General features: G+C 32.1%; 1 protein-coding gene across 3 annotated transcripts in view; it reads left to right on the forward strand.

Annotated features, from left to right (window-relative positions):
- The window catches only part of FSTL5 (follistatin like 5), a 633,702-nt gene that overhangs the window by 314,424 nt on the left and 301,070 nt on the right, over positions 1 to 18,208 (forward strand). For all 3 annotated transcript variants that reach the window (XM_045552739.1, XM_045552740.1, XM_045552741.1), the window contains exon 5: positions 6,843 to 7,039. In XM_045552739.1, coding sequence (XP_045408695.1) covers positions 6,843 to 7,039 — 197 coding nt within the window. The remainder of the gene's footprint in view (positions 1 to 6,842; positions 7,040 to 18,208) is intronic.

The raw sequence follows: 18,208 nt of genomic DNA on the forward strand, positions 1-18,208 counted from the left end.
AGCACTTCTACGCTGTTGGTGGGACTGCAAACTAGTACAAACTCTATGGAAATTAGTATGGAGATACCTCAAAGGACTAAAAGTAGGCCTACCATTTGATCCAGCAATCTCACTATTGGGTATTTACCCAAAAGATAAAAAGTCATTTTATCAAATAGACACTTGCACTCAAAAGTTTATAGCAGCACAATTCACAATCACAAATATGTGGAAACAGCCCAAATGTCCATCAATACATGAGTGGATTAATAAAATATGGTATATGTATACCATGGAGTTCCACTCCACCATAAAAAAAAAATGGTGAACTAATACTTTTTGTAACAACCTGGATGGAACTGGAGACCATTGCTTCTAAGTGAAGTATCACAGGAATGGAAAAACAAACACCACTTGAACTCACTGTTTAATTTGAATTAATCGATCAACACTCAGGTGCACACATGACAGTGAAACAACGCAAAACAAGCAGGTGGGAAGGGAGGAGGGGATGAGTAAATATGCACCTGACAGGTACAATGTACACTATCTGGGTGATGGACACACTTATAACTTTGCCTTAAACTGCACAAAAGCAATTCATGTAACCAAAACATTTGTATTCCCATAAAATTCTGATGTTTTACAAAGAGAATATCTTTCATCTATGTTTATTCCTAAATGTAATATAAATCCAAAGAAATATAAATCAAAATTAATAACCCCTATAAAGCACAGCCTGCTACACCAAAACTATAAGATCTATGTGATATATAAGACAAAATGCACTCATATTAAAACAGTAATTGTAGGGTTGTGAAAAGAAGGATGGCCTTGCATGCCATGTCCAAATTATTTGCAGACAGGTTATCAGAAAAAAAAGATTAATTAGACAAAACTTAAGTGACAAACAGCTTAACAGCATTAGCTATCATATATTCTATAGGAGATGTGTCTTTTTTCATATGAAGAATATTATATTTTCCTGGTTTTTCACTCTAAGAACAATGATTTTTAAAGACTATTAAATTCACTGAGCTTAAAATAATGCATTTTACCAGTTATGATAGCTAATATTATAAGTTATGTTTTCTTAGGTCCTAAGCATTCTAGATTATCAATTTCTTGATTGTGTTGTGCTTTGTTTTATTTTGTTGTGTTTTCTGCCAGCAGTTCTCTGCATTTTTAGTTTATAACATGTTTTTGTGTTTGTGAGAATGGTGGAAGGGGATGATGAAAGAAGTAACAGCTAAGCTTCACATTTGATGCAAAGTGTGTTACATTTGAATATAGTTGGAGCCTTTAGAAACATTTCAAGTAATGTTGTCTCAGGGTTAAGAAAGCAGAGTGACCTGGATACTAGAATGTCTTTTTAAAAATTCTCATACATATTCACAGTTGCCAAACAGGAGAATCAAACCCTTTTTTTACTACTGCTTGGAAAGATTAGAAGACAGTTCCCAATGACAGTGTGGCATATAATTGACAAATTATTTCCTAAGTAGAAAGTGTTTGAAGAATGGATTTTTAACTCATAATACTTCCCTTTTATTTCCAGTAAGATTAATTCCCAAAATTAATCAGTAAGCATGTCAATCGAATTAATTTTGTTTTTAGTCATTTTTATTTAACCATTTAACAATGCTTAGGGCAATATTAAATTAAGTCAAATCAAATTTCATGGATGTGGAAAGTGAGGGAAGGGTAAAGTAAGCAAGATCTCTTATAAAAATAATCCTTTATGAATTTAAAAAATTCTCTCTAAAACAAGACACTACTATATATTTATTAAAATGTTGAAAATTCAAAACACTAACAGCACCAAATTCTAGCAAGGATGCAGAGCAACAGAAACTCTCATTAATTGCTGGTGGAAATGCAAAATGGTACAGCCACTTTGGAAGACAATTTGGGAGTTTCTTAGGAAACTAAACATAGTCTTACCATACAATCCAGCCATAACACTTCTTGGTATTTACACAAACTTATGCTCATATGCAAAAACCTGCACACAGATGTTTATAGAAGCCTTATCCATAATCACCAAAATGTGGAAGCAACCAAGATGCTCTTCAAAAGGTGAATGAATAAGCTGTGGTACATCTGTACAAGGAAATATTATTCAGTGCTAGAAAGAAATTAGCTATCAAGCAAAGAAAAGACATCTTGGAAACCTAAATATATATTTCTAGATGAAAAAAAGTAAATCTGAAAAAGCTACATACATACTGGATGATTCCAACTATATGACATTCTAGAAAAGGCAAAACTATGGAGACAGTAAAAAGTTTAGTGGTTGCCAAGGGTTACGAGGGAAAGAAGGATAGATAGATGGAACACAGAGGATATTTAGGGCAGTGAAACTATTCTGTATGATACTATAATGGTATATACATGTCATTATGCAATTGTCAAAGCCCATAGAATGTATAACACCAAGAACCCTAATGTACCTAATGTACCTAATGAACTGTAATGTAAACTTGGATTTTGGGTGATACTGCTATGTCAATGTTGGTTCATTGATTGCAACACTCTGATGTGGGATGTTGATAGTGGGGGAGGATCTGTAGGTGTGAAGGAATAGGGTATGTGGAGCTCTGTAATTTCTGCTCAATTTTTCTGTAAACCCAAAACATTTTTTTAAAAAGTCATTTTTAAAAATTTCCCCAGATGTATGATAAAATCGTGGCTCCTTAAATGTACTGTGTTGTGAATTGGTTTGTGTATGTCTGTTTGTCCGAGTGAATCCCCAGAACTGGAATAGTACCTGAAACATAGTAAGCCTACATTAATTTATGTATAACTATGGTACATTTAAGTAAAGTTCATGTAACACAATATTATTTGCATCCTTTTGTTTTTGACATTTAAGTAGATATTACAGTTAAAGATTAAAGTTTGTTTTAAAATTCTGTTGAGGCTATTTTTAATCAAGATAATTTTAATTCTTTTGTATGCACAGATTCACAACTTACAATTAATATGAATATGATAGCTTCCATGCTCAATTTGACTCATATATGCATATTAAATCAATCAACTAAAGTTTTGACTTGGTTGTTATGCTATAAATGCAAAACATTTATCTAAAATATTTTTAAAGAATTCTATAATATTATTGAATATTTCAAAAAGAAAAGTTCCTATATACATCATAATATACAAACGGAATTGACACTAACATGAAAACATTAAATTTTTATTTGGATTTCTCACATTTCAGCTTATATTAGAATCAAATTAATCAAATTCTAAAAATAAATGTTAAAAAGAGAAAAAATAATTTTTTAGACTTTGGATATTTTGTGTTGAAAGGAATTGGTACTTTTTACTGGTAGATCAGAGGGAAGGATAAACATGTAATTTCGAAAGAGATAGGAACAAATTGAAGCCTTAGCAAAAACGTATTATACTAAGCATAACTGATATAATCTATAAATTTTAGCACTTCTCATGTACTCGGAACTGATGGTTGCATCACCCAGATATGTGAGGCGGAATTGTCCTCAGTTCCTCAGGGACATGGAGAGGCACTGCCAGCTGCACAGGTGCAGCCATCTCAGTGTCGGCAACTCTGCGTCCTTCCAGGCCAGATGGATTTTAACTGCCCTTGGAGTTACTGAGAGTCAAGAATCAGCACAGCCCTGTCACTACATCCATGGAAAGGAAGCTGATGTACAGAGACCAACAAATAGGGTCTTGTTCACCAGTATATCCTCGTGTCTAGAATAGGAACAGCAGAGGAACTTTTGTACTGGTTTTCCAGATCAGGAAGTGAATCCAGGAAAATATTTCTTTGCTTTAACTATGCCAATCCTATTCCACTTGTCAATTAAGTTTTGAGAAGAGGATTCTACCTGAGCAACCAAATAAACAAACAGAAGGTCTTATCCTTCTGCCCAATGCTAGTCTTGGATGGGGCAGGGGGGCAATTTTAAATACCTATTGTTCTTCATTAACCATATTCATTCTTTTTCTTTCCTATTGACAATTATTAAAAGAATAATAAACACCTAACATTTCCAAATCATCTTTTTGAATTCATTTCTTAACTCATCATAATATTAAAATTTTTTTATATTGAAGGAATCCAATGGACATGTCTTACTGTTCATCTTAGTTTTACTGTGAAACATTTGACATTTCATCATACTCTCTTGAAAAGTTCTTTTCCCTTTGATTTTCTTTTTAGTACCTTCTGAGAGTCTAACTGTTACTTCTCAGATTCTTCTTTTTTTTTCTTTGTGATTTTTCTTTCTCCACCTGTGGTATACACAGTGATATTGCCTAGAGTTTATTATTTTATTTATCCCTTACTTTGCAAATAATCCTTAGACAAATTTTATGAATCGTATAAAACTTGACTTTACTATTAAATGGCCATGAAAAACTCTGAAGATGAGGGAAGTAAAATTAAAGGATAAAAGAGAGGTATTGCCTATGTGTAAAAATCATTTTGTACTTTCTAGCTTTGTAAACTTGAACAAGTTATTTAATCTCTCTTTGCCTTAGTTCTTCATCTGTAAAATGGTAGTAATCATATTGCCTTTCATTTTGGGCTGTTGTAAGCATTTAATATGTATAAAATGATTTAATATGTATAAATTTCCTGGCACACAGGAACCCTGCATTACATGCAAATCTATTTTAATAATAGATATACCTGTTTATTACTAAAGAATTGTGAGATTTTTATGAAATTAACAACTTTTACAAATATTTAATTAATTTTAAACGATTTATTGTCCATTTCTATAGAATGTGAATGCCTTAGTGCTTTTATTAATATTTTCTTTGGATTGCCAGCAACCTCCCCAATGCCTGGACTTGAGAAGAAATTTATAACAATTTGGTGAATGAAAGCATTAATGAGAGTATTATGATCATCACCACTGATTTGATTAGATCAAAATAAGAGTGTGACAACCTAAACTTTATCTCCTCCCCCAATTTGAAATATTAGTTACAATGTATTCAGTGTTTAAGTCCCATTTCCCTTCTGACTCTCACCAACATTCTGATCTCTTCATTGCCTGTGGTCCAAGGTCAGCACCTGCCTCCCACCTCCACCCTGTACCCCTGCAGTCCATAGAAATGAAGGAGATACAGATCCAGGGTCATATATAAAAATCCAAGATGTGGCTACTGGAATGGGCTATAATCCTGTTTCCCATTCTTCCATCACACATTCTTCTCTTTCCTGTTGCACACATGCACACACACAAGCACAAGTACTCATATTTGAAGGTTCTTTTTGTGCTACTTTCCCAAACACCAAAATTGCTAGCAGTGGCTCCAGATTTGTTTACTTCTTTCTTTTGTCAGTGAGTTCCTGGCTATTGTGTAAACATATTATTATTATTTAGTAAGAATAGAATAATGCAAGATTGACTTAATCTGCAGCACCAAGTTTACATTTTATTGTAAAAAAGAACTTGTTAACAGTATTGTTGAAAACTGAAATTGCTGAACAACAGTAGTAATTTTGCTGTCTTTGAAAAATAAAGATAGTCTATCATCTCTCTAGAAGAGATTGTATTTCACTTTGTCTTGAAAGAGAATGAGATTTCAAATAATGTTTGTCAACCCCGTGCTTCTCAGACATATTTAAACATCTTTAGAAATCTGCTTTTAAAATTGTAGATGCTGTCAAAGCCTAATTGTAAAAATTGACCATAATTATAAAGTTAGGGGTTTTTTCTTAAAAGTATGTTGTAAAAATTTTCAGCTAATATAATACCTAGTGTTTAATTTTCAAATTACATTATGCACTGCATTCTTGTGTAATATATTTTATATCACATTGGCTATCAGCAGCATGCATTTCATTTCAATGCACTATTTATAAATATATCATCATGTAAATATATCAAGTGAAATTCTTTGTAAAATAACTTGTGAAGATATTAGAGGAACTGTAGTTATTTTTGAGAGACATTAAGCCAAGCAATTATTTTCATTAACTATGATGCTCCTGGTATTGTGATGGTTACTTACATGGGAGATACTGAAAAATCTGTAATGTTGCTTTAATTCAATAAGCATATAAATTAGCTGTGGAGAAGAAATTTACAAAGATCAAATTTAAGCTACCAATGCAATTATATACCATGTTATACATGGAATTTTCTAAGGGGAGAGATAAATGAATATCAGAGCAATTAGAAAAGACTTTTGGGAGAAAACTAATAAGCTTAGTGCCATTAAGAATAGCCAGAACTAACAGAAGTATGTTGGGTGTGTGTGTGTGTGTGTGTGTGTGTGTGTGTGTGTGTGTGTGTATACACATGCATGTGTGTGCGTGCACACACACACACATACATATATATATATATATAAATTTCATTAAAGCAAATCCAACGTCTAAATATTTCAGATAAAAAATGTGGTATAATCTTCTGGAGCCAGATGTATGTGCATTTAAGTGCAAGTACAGCACAATTGAACCTTTTGCTTTGGGCAATTCATTTCACCTCCCTACACCTCATTTCCTGCACCTGTAAAACTATCAATTTAGAGATGTATAGTCAGGATTAAAAGTAAGACAATAAATTTAAACACTGGAGAAAATTGGACCTCTCACGTTTTTCTACATCCCTCATAACATCAGTGTCTTTGTCATAAAGAAATCACACAGTAAATATGTTGTTATTTAATATTAGATTTGATAGAAATGAATCTCTGTCCTACAGTGTTCATTCCTTCTTCCTTGAACAAATCATAAATCATGCAAAACTAGACATGTAAAAATTATGTACATAGTATCTTATCCATAAAATATCAGCTTCTAAACTTTAATAAAATAAATTATTTATTTTCAATAATATTGCTTTTAAAATAACTTATTTCTTTTATTACAGGAGATAACTGCAAGACCACCGAATACGGCAAGATGAAAAAAATGCTTTTAGACTTACAAAACCAAAAGTATATTATGCAAGAAAATGAAAATCCTAATGGTGATGACCTATCTCGGAAGAAGCTGTTGGTGGATCAAATGTTTAAATATTTTGACGCAGACAGTAATGGACTTGTAGATATTAATGAACTAACTCAGGTATGATTATTTACTAAATTAACAAACTTACTGATGTATAGTATACACAATATGCTTGCATTTGTGTGAATTTACTGTATAATAATGCTATATATATTTAATCCATATTATTAAAGTATGAGAATACAACTATTTTAAGAACAAATTTGACTAATTTATGCTGTTTTACAGTTTGAAAAGAGATTTCTACTTTTGATAGATTTCTATACCTTAAATTCCTAAAGGAATTACCAGTTATCTATCCTATAGAATTTATAAGATCTCTCCTGATATACTCTGGAGCCTATACAATATTTAATTTTCTATCAATCAATAAAAGATGGTTTATCCAGAATATAAACATGCTATTGACTAATAGCTGAGCATATCTATAGCAAAATGTAAATAAAAACTTAAGATAGTATTGAATCACTGACATATTCCAGTACTTCTTAAATAATCAAGAATCAATTTGAACATATTAAATTTGGTTTTAATACTGTCTAAAGTATTAAACTGTCTAAAGACCATGATTTCTTCCAAAACATATACTGATTCCAGGAAGTAATGAAGAAAGAAGAAGCCAAATCAGGGTGATAGAAAAATGGTGATAGCAATGATGGATTTTGCTGACTTTTTGATGATCCCAATAACATACCTTTAGGCAGATTTTGCTCCTGCCCTTAACAGTGAATATAGGTTTGGAAAAAAAATACTAGGTTATTTTCATAATATCATGCTATTCATTTTTGATGGTTAATTTTATGGCTTTTTTCAAAAACATGACATTGGAGAATATTGGTCTTATTAAGCAAGAATTTCTAACCTTTGGAATAGAGCAACATTTTAAAGACTTCATATTAAAATCACCTTGTTAGCAAATTTGATTATATTAATAGTTATCATTATCCAAATTAGCTAAAATTCATATCATTTGCATTATCTTCTTTAATTTCAGCCTACATTTATTGAGTAGTTACTGTTTCAGGAATTAGAATTTAAGAAATTGAACTCTGGAATTAGAACAAAATTAGAAGCTATTGTAATTAAGATATTTATGTTGTCATATACCCCATGATTTGTTTTGCAAGAATGAAACTCTTGAAACTTATATTTTATAGTAACAATAAATGATTAGTTAATTTAATTAAGATACATTTATAGTTAAGGCTTACCATCTTGATCTATGTGTGTCTGACATATTGAAATATTTTGGGTTTTTATTCTAGTTTTTAATTTTAATTTTTTTATGATTTTCTTTAGTTTTTATTAACATAACTGCACCACTATAGCCATTGGTTGAACAAAAAATATGAGCAGATCAAATCTAGTTATTATGACAGTATCCATATCTAAATCCAAAAGGAAGATTGCTAATCATTGGAAAATGGTAGTGTCTAATAGCACTGCATTCATACATGCTTCAAGTTTCCATTGTATTCTAGTTTGTATTAATTTCCTAGTAATGCCATAACAAAATATTACCAACTGCATGGTTAAAACAACAGAAATTTATTATCTCCCTCTGGAAGCTGTAAGTCCACAATCAAGGTGTTAATGGAGCCATGCATTCTCTGAAGCCTGTGGGGAGGGTCCTTCCTCCTCCCTGTGGCTTCAAATGGCCCCAGACACTCTCTGGCATCCCTTGGCTTGTAGGGGAATCACTCCAATCTTTGCTTCTCTAGTCATAAGATATTCTCCCTGCGTGTTTTTCTTCACATGGTATTCCTTTTTATAAGGACACCAGGCATATCGGATTAAGGATGCACCCTACTCCAGAATGAACTTATCTTAATTTATTTTATTGTATCTGCAATGATTCTATTTCCAAATAAGGTCATCTTCTGAGGTACTAGGGGTCAGGACTTAAAAATGTCTTTTCGGAGACACAATCCAACCCATAATAAAGTTCATCTACTACAAAGTTTAGTTTGTTTTCTCAACTATTTTTAATTTAGACTTTATGCCTGAAGAGTATTCTTTCAAATCATGTGAAAGTTGTGATGTTGTGAGAGCAGAAGATGTCTTTAGAATCTCATTTGTGTATTAGCCAACCAAGAGGTACACGAAGGTAATAATCTAGGAAGGTCCTTACTGACATTTTCTACATATATCCCACTCACCTACAGAAGTACGTCTTGGTTATTTCCAAGTTTTAGCTATTATGAATGAGGATGCTATAAATATATGTGCACAGGTTTTGTGTGGACGTAAATTGTTAACTATTTGGGGTAAAAATCAAGGAGCACAATCGCTGTATCATATGGTAAGAAGAAGTTTAGTTTCGTAAGAAACTGCCAAACTGTCCTGTGAAGTGGATATATCATTTTGCATTCCCACTAGTGGTGAAGGAAAGAGTTCCTGTTGCTCCACATCTTTACCAGCATTTGGTGTTGTCAGTGTTCCAGATTCTGGCCATTCTAATCGATGTGTAATGGTATCTCATGATTGTTTTAATTTGCATTTCCTTGATAAGATATGCCGTGGAGCATCTTTTCATATGCTTATTTGCCATCTGTATATCTTCTTTGGTGAATTTTCTGCCCAGAACATTTGCCCATTTTTTAATCATATTGTCTATGTCTTACTATTAAATTTTAAGAATTCTTTGTATATTTTGGATACAGTGCTTTTTTAGATATGTCTTTTGTAAATATTTTCTCACAGTTTGTAGCTTGTCTTCTCATTCTTTTGATATTTTCTTCTGTGTAGCAGAAGCTTTTTAATTTCGATAAAGTTCGGTTTATCAATTATTTACTTGATAGAGTGTGCCATTGGTGTTTTATCCAAAAAGGCATTGCCATGTCCACAATTATCTAGGTTTTCTGCTGTGTTATATTCTAGGAATTTTATAGTATTGCATTTTGCATTTAGGTCTATGAGCCATTTTAAGTTATTTTTAGTGAAGTTATTTTTGTGAAAGTCTTTGTCTAGATTCATTTTTTCAATGTATACATCCATTTGTTCAAGTACTATCTGTTGAAAGAACTGCATTTGTTCCGTTGTATTGCCTTTGTGCCTTTGTCCAAAGATCAGTTGACTATATGCATGTAGGTCTGTTTCTAGGCTTTCTATTCTGTTTCATTGGTTGATTTATCTATCCTTTCACTAATAGCACACTGTCTTCATTACTTTAGATTTATAGTAAGCCTTGAAGGTAGGTAGTGTTAGTTCTTCAATATTGTTCTTCTTCAATATTGTGTTGGCTATTCTATTTTATATCCACAAAATAACTTGTTAGGATATTGATTGGGATTGCATTGAATATATAGATCAAGTGGGAAGAACTGACATCTTGACAATATTGAACATACCTATCCATGAACATGGAGAATTTCTCCAATTATTTAGTTCTTCTTTAATTGCATTCATCACAGTTTTGCAGTTTTCCTCCTATAGATTTTATACATATTTGGTTAGATTTACACCTATTTCATATTGGAGGGTGCTAATGTGAATGGTATTGTGATTTTAATTTTAAATTATACCTATTAATTGCTGGTAGGTATAGGAAAGCCATTGACTTTTGTATAATAACCTTGTATCCTGAAAACTTGCTATAATTGCTTATTAGTTCCAGGAGGATTGATATCAATTTTTTATATAGTCTACATAGACAACCATGTCATCTTTGAACAAAGCCACTTTCCTAAACTGTATAATTTTTATATCCTTTTCTAGTCTTTTGTAGTCTTATCAAATTACCTAGGACTTCAGTACAATGTTGGAAAGGAATGGTGAGAGGGGGCAGTCTTGCATGTTCCTGGTTTTTGTAAGAAAGATTCAAGCTTCTCACTATTAATTATGATGCTAACTGTACGATTTTTGTAGATATATTCTTTTCAAGTGGAAGAAGTTACCCTCTACTCCTAGTATAGTGAGAATTTTTATCATGAATAGATGTTTGATTTTTTCAAATGCTTTTTCTGCATCTATTAATATGATCATGAGATTTTTCTTCTTTAGGTTGTTGATTTGATGGATTACACTAAATGGTTTTTGAATCCTGAATCAGGCTTGCAACCTGAGATAAATCCCACTTGCTCATTGTGTAAAAAAATTTTTCATATATATATTGTTGAATTTTATTTGTTAATATTTTTGAGGACTTTTGCATTTATGGTCATGAGAGATATTGGTCTGTAGTTGTTTTTTCTTGTAACATCTTTGTCTGGTTTGGGGATTAGTATAATGTTGGACTCATAGAATGAGTTAGGAAGTATTCCCTCTGCTTCTATCTTCTAAAAGAGACTGTAGAGAATTGGTACAAGTTCTTCCTTAGATGTTTGATGAAATTCACCAGTGAACTTATCTGGGCCTGATGCTGTCTCTTTGGAAGGCTACTAATTAGTGATTCAATTTTTTAATAGATATAGGCTTTATTCAGATTGTCTATTTTTTTCTTGTATGACTTTTGGAAAGTTGTTTCTTTTAGGAATATGTTTATCTAGGTTATCAAATTAGTAGCATAGAGTTATTTATTGTTTTTTTATTATTTTCCTTTTAATGTTCATAGGATCATTAGTAATAGTTCTGCATACATCCTACACCACACAAATCATTTTTTTCATTCAACAATATGCAGTGGAAATGTCAGTATCTCATCCACTAATGAACTGTGAAAAACAAAGAAGGCTTTAAAAGGGACCCTGTAAAAGATATAAGAAATTTTTGGCTATTTATAATACAAATATTGGTTTTGACTTGTGTGGTTTCAAGTTAAAGGTGCTTTTTAAGAACCTGTATGTCAAGTATTATAACACCTAATACATATAAGCTTATTCATAAACTTGGGACTATATAAGACCATAATTTAATATAAAATTTAAAATAATTTAAATTAGGATAAGAAGGGAAATGATCTTAATGATGTCTGTTAATAAGTTACAAGGCATGATTAGCAGAAAAAATAAAATACAGCTCAAAGATACTGCCCGTCACAAGTAAAAATTTAAAAGTACAATTTGGCCTTGGGTTTTATAAATGCATTTTGAAAGCTGGCTGCACACATTCTTTTCTTGCTCCATATGATGAAGATATATTCTGGAGTTTCTTTTGCAGACTTTCAAGTAAATTAGAACCTAGGGGTCTGTCCAGTTGAAAGAAAAGAAGACATAATAAAAAGCAGTAAAGGAGGCTCGTTTGTACCATAGTTAGAAAGTTTTCATAGCAAGAAAGTGTTTGTTAAAATGTACTGACCAGTTATAGAAATAGATCTTATTCAATCCACCTCTTCACCATTCTAGTTTTACATAAATGTCTATAACTGCACATTTAGTCTTTCTGTCTGAGACCTACTTTTGTATTTAGAAAATATCCAATGATAAAATACTTATTCCTTACAAAGTGAAATTTTAAACTCTTGAACAAACACTGTTTCTTGAAATTGATAAAATTAATGTTAGAATACTTGATCTGTCATTGACAATTGAAGATCTGGAAGAGCTAAAACAAGTAATAACTGAAGAAAACAAGTCAACAGAGATTAGGATGAGATATACATTTCAAAAGACCAAAAGTACATGTTTCAAATAGCAAAGGAGTAAGTGGCCCTAAATTGAGGAAATCTTAAGAAATTTTTTAAAAATTATCTTTTTTATGATCATAGCATAGTGGTTAAAACTATGAGCCTGGGTTCAAATCCCATCTGTATTGCTTACAAGGTATGTAACCTGTGGCAACTTACTTAAACTCTCTGGGTCTCAGTTTCCCTATCTATAAACTAGCAATAAAAATAATATCTAGTACATAAGTTTTATTTGATAACTTTCATGATTTAGAATATGTAAGCGTTTTAGAAGAATGGCTAGCACATACAAAGTGTGATGTAATTGTTAGCTATAATTATACTTTCATATCTAACTTTCATGAAGATGTAGTGGATGATAGTGGAAATAAACAGGCCATATACATTTGGCTTAGTGCATCAATGATTGATAAATATTTTCATTATGCTAAACCTTTGCATTATTTTAATGCTTAGGGTTGGATGGTAGGTGAGAACATATCAAATATCATTAGTAGCCATTATAAACCAGAAATATATATACATCTTTAAACAAGTAAAGTTTTAACACCAATTTTTCAGTGAAAAAAATATCTTGCAAAAGAAGAGAAATAGTTTTGCTTATTTCAAGAAATTAGTGAAATATGCATTCTCATGAAAATAATAATAAATACTTATATGGCCTTTACTAGATGGCAGATTGTACATCAGTAGGTCATTTAATCCTCATCATAAATCTATGAAGTAAATATGATATTATTATCCCCATTTTACAATGTTATGTACAAATATTTTATCTAGATGTTCACATAATTTTAATTATAAACCATGATCTAATACAATTACATTTATAATAAACTTACATTTATACATTTATAATAAACTATTAAAAATGTAAAAAAAAGAAATTAGTGAAATAAATGACAGCATGATATTTATTTTGTTCTTCTCATTTGAGCAGTTTATGTACCTGTCTCATATTGCTGGCATGAGTGCTATTAAATCCTGAGGGTTCTGTTCTAAAGACAAGGAAATATTATCATTCTACAAACACTGTGATTCTGGGCATTTCCCCCTCAGATTATAGAGCATCCATGTGTTACTGATAAAATGTTAAATTGAACTGAACTTTAAATAAATATCATATAAATTTTATTTTGAGATGTTAAATATATTTTACTAAAATGTCTATGCACATATTTAAGTATTAAATACCTAAATTCATGCAGTTTTTTTCTTACCCATAAAACTTTTAAGGAAAAATGAAAGCATTATTTTGAAAAAGGGGACACAAATGTGTTATGAAAGAAACAATGCATTTTCATTGACTATATTTTACAACTCAAATATTTTTTAAAAATACAAGTCCTCAGTGATGTATTGCTATAATTCAGATTCTGTTGTCTCTCTTTTATTTCTCTTTGGGCTCTACAGAAAAAATATATATATTTGCAAAAACTCATGAGGACTCGATCAAAGAGCTCCTTTGTTAGGCAAAGGAGCTCTTCTGGGTGGTTTATTCACATGGGTATTGAAGTCACTGAGAATATTGAAAGAGTAGGGGTGGACAGAAATATCCCTGAACCAGGAGTTAAATCCATTAGTGAATTATGGGGAGAGAATAGGAAAGAATCATGTAGCAAAACTGCCTGAGATTTAGAGTGGATCTATCTATTATCTCATTTTTCTCTCTCTTTCTGTTTCTCTCTCTGACTCTCTCTCTCTCTCTCTCTCTATCTCTCTCTCTCCTCATCTTCCTATTTATTTATCTAGAGAAGACTGGTTTTAGAAAAGGAAATATTCCAGAAATACCAATAGGGAGCCATTCAATTGTCTACCACCTTCCTTACACTGAGATAGAATGGACATGTGACAAAAATAAGCCTTTAATTAAATTAATTAAAATTACTGGACAAACAGTATAATTAAGAGGCAGCCAGATTTTTCTAAAGTCAGTATGGTGAAGAACATATTTTTATAAAAAATTGAAGGCAAAGGAGAGTTTTCTGGTCAGAGAGCAGAATTTCCAGAGGGCACAGTGATGGGTTTGGTTTGGAGAAGAAAGGAAATTGGATCCAACTGGGATATGTGCAGAATAATGTGGGGAGACTTGGATTTCACAGGTTAGCAGAATTAAACCAGGGTAAAAAGCACAAAAATGTATCTAAATGTTCCCTTAAAGGACAATGGGCAACTATTTCTTGCATTGTGATCTTGTGTATTTGGTTCTCAGGGTCAGATGAGGGATGCCTAGTAGGTTTCACTTGATTGAATGGCTGCCTTGAGTTAGCAGCAGAGGAGTACTTGGAGTACAATGGTGCTAACAACTTGGCAAGTCTGCTCGTTAGGCTTTTCTCCATTTGATAAAATAACACCCATGGAATTTAAGTAAGCAGTCATTCCCCTGTGATTCTGAGTCTAGACAAGCAGCTGCATTGAGTATGTTGATTTAGGTTTTTCTCCATTTAGATTCTGTCATCTTAATAAGCTGATTTACATTAGAAATGCATATTAGAATGAAATAATATTTCCCTAATGTACACACATACCAATTCTTTATTAAAATAATAAAAAGAACTACTTGTTCACAGGATTTAGATTATTACATTACTTACACATATTTGACTTAAAATACCATTTGCTCAATGACTTCCATATGTAAATACATTTACAAAATTAAATAAAAAGCAAGCATAAAAAAGTAGATATTTTCAAGCTTACAAGATGGGCATAGCAATGAGTTTTTTTTTAAACATTTGCATATATCAAGTATGTTTCTTTAAAAATTATTAGAAATACTACCCAGGGGAATGGACAGTAAATCTGTACTTTGAGTTGATAAATCCTATCACAATTTTAAAGATTTCTTTAAAAATTCTGATCTAGTCAACAAATTTATTTTCTATAAAATTAGTAATAATTGTTTTGTTTCATGGATAAAAAGCTCTTTCAGTGGGAACCAACTAAATACAAATAAATAAGCATTTGTGTGGATAAGGAAGTAAGATTAAGTGAGGATTTCCAGGGAATGCTATGGTAATTAATCCTATTTAACATAGAAGGGTAGGAAGCACAGAGGAATTTGTCTAAATCATCCCTTAGAGGAGAATGAACAACTATTTCTTGCATTTAAAAGCCCATAATCCTATCTAGAATACAAAATAAGGCAGTAGAAACCAGGGGTTTGACAGAGAATGGCATTGTCAGTGCCAGTAGAACCTAGTAGTACTGGACATGTCCTTGGCAGTGCTAAAGATTTCAGAATAATAATAATGGCAACAATTCACACTCAAGAGAAAAAGATAAGGCCTGTAACTGTTGGTTTGTGTGCTACAATTAAAAACCAGTACTTTCAATTGCATCTGGAAACCTTAGTACCTAGTTTCAGATATATTTTTTTTAAAGTGCTGTTCATACCATGCACAGAACAACTGGAATATTAAATTTTAGGTTTCTTAAAAAATTTAAACATATTTTGTATCATCTTTTCTTGAGAAGATCAAGATACATTAAAAAATTTGGAATTCCTGTTCAGAGACTCCTTATAAGCCATGTAGGATACCCTAAAAGTAAAATACTTTTCCTCCCACCAGTGGCTTAATAAAAATAATAATATCTCTTTGGTTGGATATTTCAGAAGAATTACAATTAGCTCTATAAATTTTTTACAAAGTATTATATTAGACACTTTAGAAAACCTAAAGGAAAACTTAGATTTAATTATTGCTATTTAATCATTTTCTTTCAATACATCTTTTACAGGGGGATAGCATCCTTTATATATGATTAAACGATTAAAATTTATCATATTATTTACTCTCTGTCCTTTCATGTTGTTTATTTTTTAAAGCACTGTTAATAATGTGTAATTATCTTTAATAATTTGATTACATGTTTCCACTCATCCTCTCTAGGATAAAAATGCCATGAGGGCAGAGACTGTGTCATTCTTATAGATTAACTTACCCCCAACACCTGGCAAAGTTCTCAGTATGTATTGGGTGCAAAGAAGGGGAAAAAAGGGAGGAGAGAGGAAGGAAGAAAAGAAAGGAATAAAGGGAGGAGACAAGAAGGGGTTCAGACCACATAGAGAAGCCGACTTGCAGTGAGTATGTGGGAGGAGCATAAATCTAATACCTGGAGATGTGTGTTCCTACCAAAGGAGGAAACTTATCTTCTAACCCTTAGTCTTTGATGTCATTGACACATTTGCCAAAAACTGAAATAACATATCTCCCTCTCCTTAACTTCAGAAAAGACTTTAATGGCCTTTCTTTAAAAAGAGGGGCACTGAGCACCAGTATTATCAAAATCATTGTGACAGTGACATGATCATGATTTGTTTGGGGAAAAATATTTTATAAAGGGATGGGGAAGTGCTCCCATGACTTGAACATGTGAGTGGTGTGTCTCTACATGAGTTCACAGTTGCTGTTTCTCTCCTGGCCCCACTAAGCAGAGTAAAGAAAAAAACACAGAACTAGACGATCTCACTCCTCTGTCCTTCTTGCCCCTACACACATACTTTCATCACATGGTCTGCATTCACACAATTAAAATCAATCCTATGCAGAAGAATGAAGCAGGACCCCTATTTCTCACCATATACAAAAATTAATTCAAGATGGATAAAGCACTTAAATGTAAGGCATGAAACCATAAAAATTCAAGAAGAAAATGTAGGAAAAACTCTTCTAGACATAAGCCAACACAAAGAATTTATGAAAAAGACCCCAAAACCAAATACAGCAGCAACAAAAAAAATAAATGGAATTTGGTTAAATTAAAAAGCTTTTGTACAGCTAAGGATATAATAAACAGAGCAAACAGACAACCTACAGAATGGGAGAAAATATTTGCAAACTATGTATCCAACAAAGGGCTAATATGTAGAATCTACAAAGAACTCAAAAAAATAAATAACCACCAAATAATCCCATCAAAAAGTGGGCAAAAGTCATGAACAGAAGTGTTTTCAAAAGAAGATAGAAAAATGTCCCCAAAACATACGAAGAAATGCTCAATATCATTAATCATCAGGGAAATGCAAATTAAAACCACAATGAGTATCACCTTACCCCAGTTAGAATGGTTTTTATCAAAATGTCCCCAGACAACAAATGCTGGCATGGATGCAGAGAGAAAGGAACACTTACACACTGTTGGTAGGACTGCAAATTAGTACAATTTCTCTCGGAAACAGTATGGAGATTCCTCAAAGAAGTAAATGTAGACTTACCATTCAATCCAGCAATCCCATTATAGATGTCGAGTCAAAGGAAAAGAAGTTGTTTTATCAAAAAGACACCTCCACCCAAATGTTTGTTGCAGTACAATTCACAGTCTTAAAGATGCGGAATCAACTTAAGGGTCCAACAATTCATGAGTGGATTAAGAAAATGTGATACACACACGCACACACACACACACATACATATATCATGGAGTACTACTCAGCCCCCAAAAGGAATGAAATAATGTCATTTGCAGCAACTTAACTGGAACTGGAGACCATTATCCTAAGTGAAGTATCTCAGGAATGGAAAAGCAAGCACCACAGGTACTCTCTAATACTTGGGAGCCAATTGATGGGTTCACATAGGCACAAAGAGATGAAAGGTCATTGGAATTCAAGAAGGAGCAAGAGGAGAAGAAGAGTGGGGTAAAAACCTACCTATTGGGTA

Source organism: Lemur catta, chromosome 5 (assembly GCF_020740605.2).
Source record: "Lemur catta isolate mLemCat1 chromosome 5, mLemCat1.pri, whole genome shotgun sequence".
In the NCBI taxonomy this organism is placed as follows: domain Eukaryota; kingdom Metazoa; phylum Chordata; class Mammalia; order Primates; family Lemuridae; genus Lemur; species Lemur catta.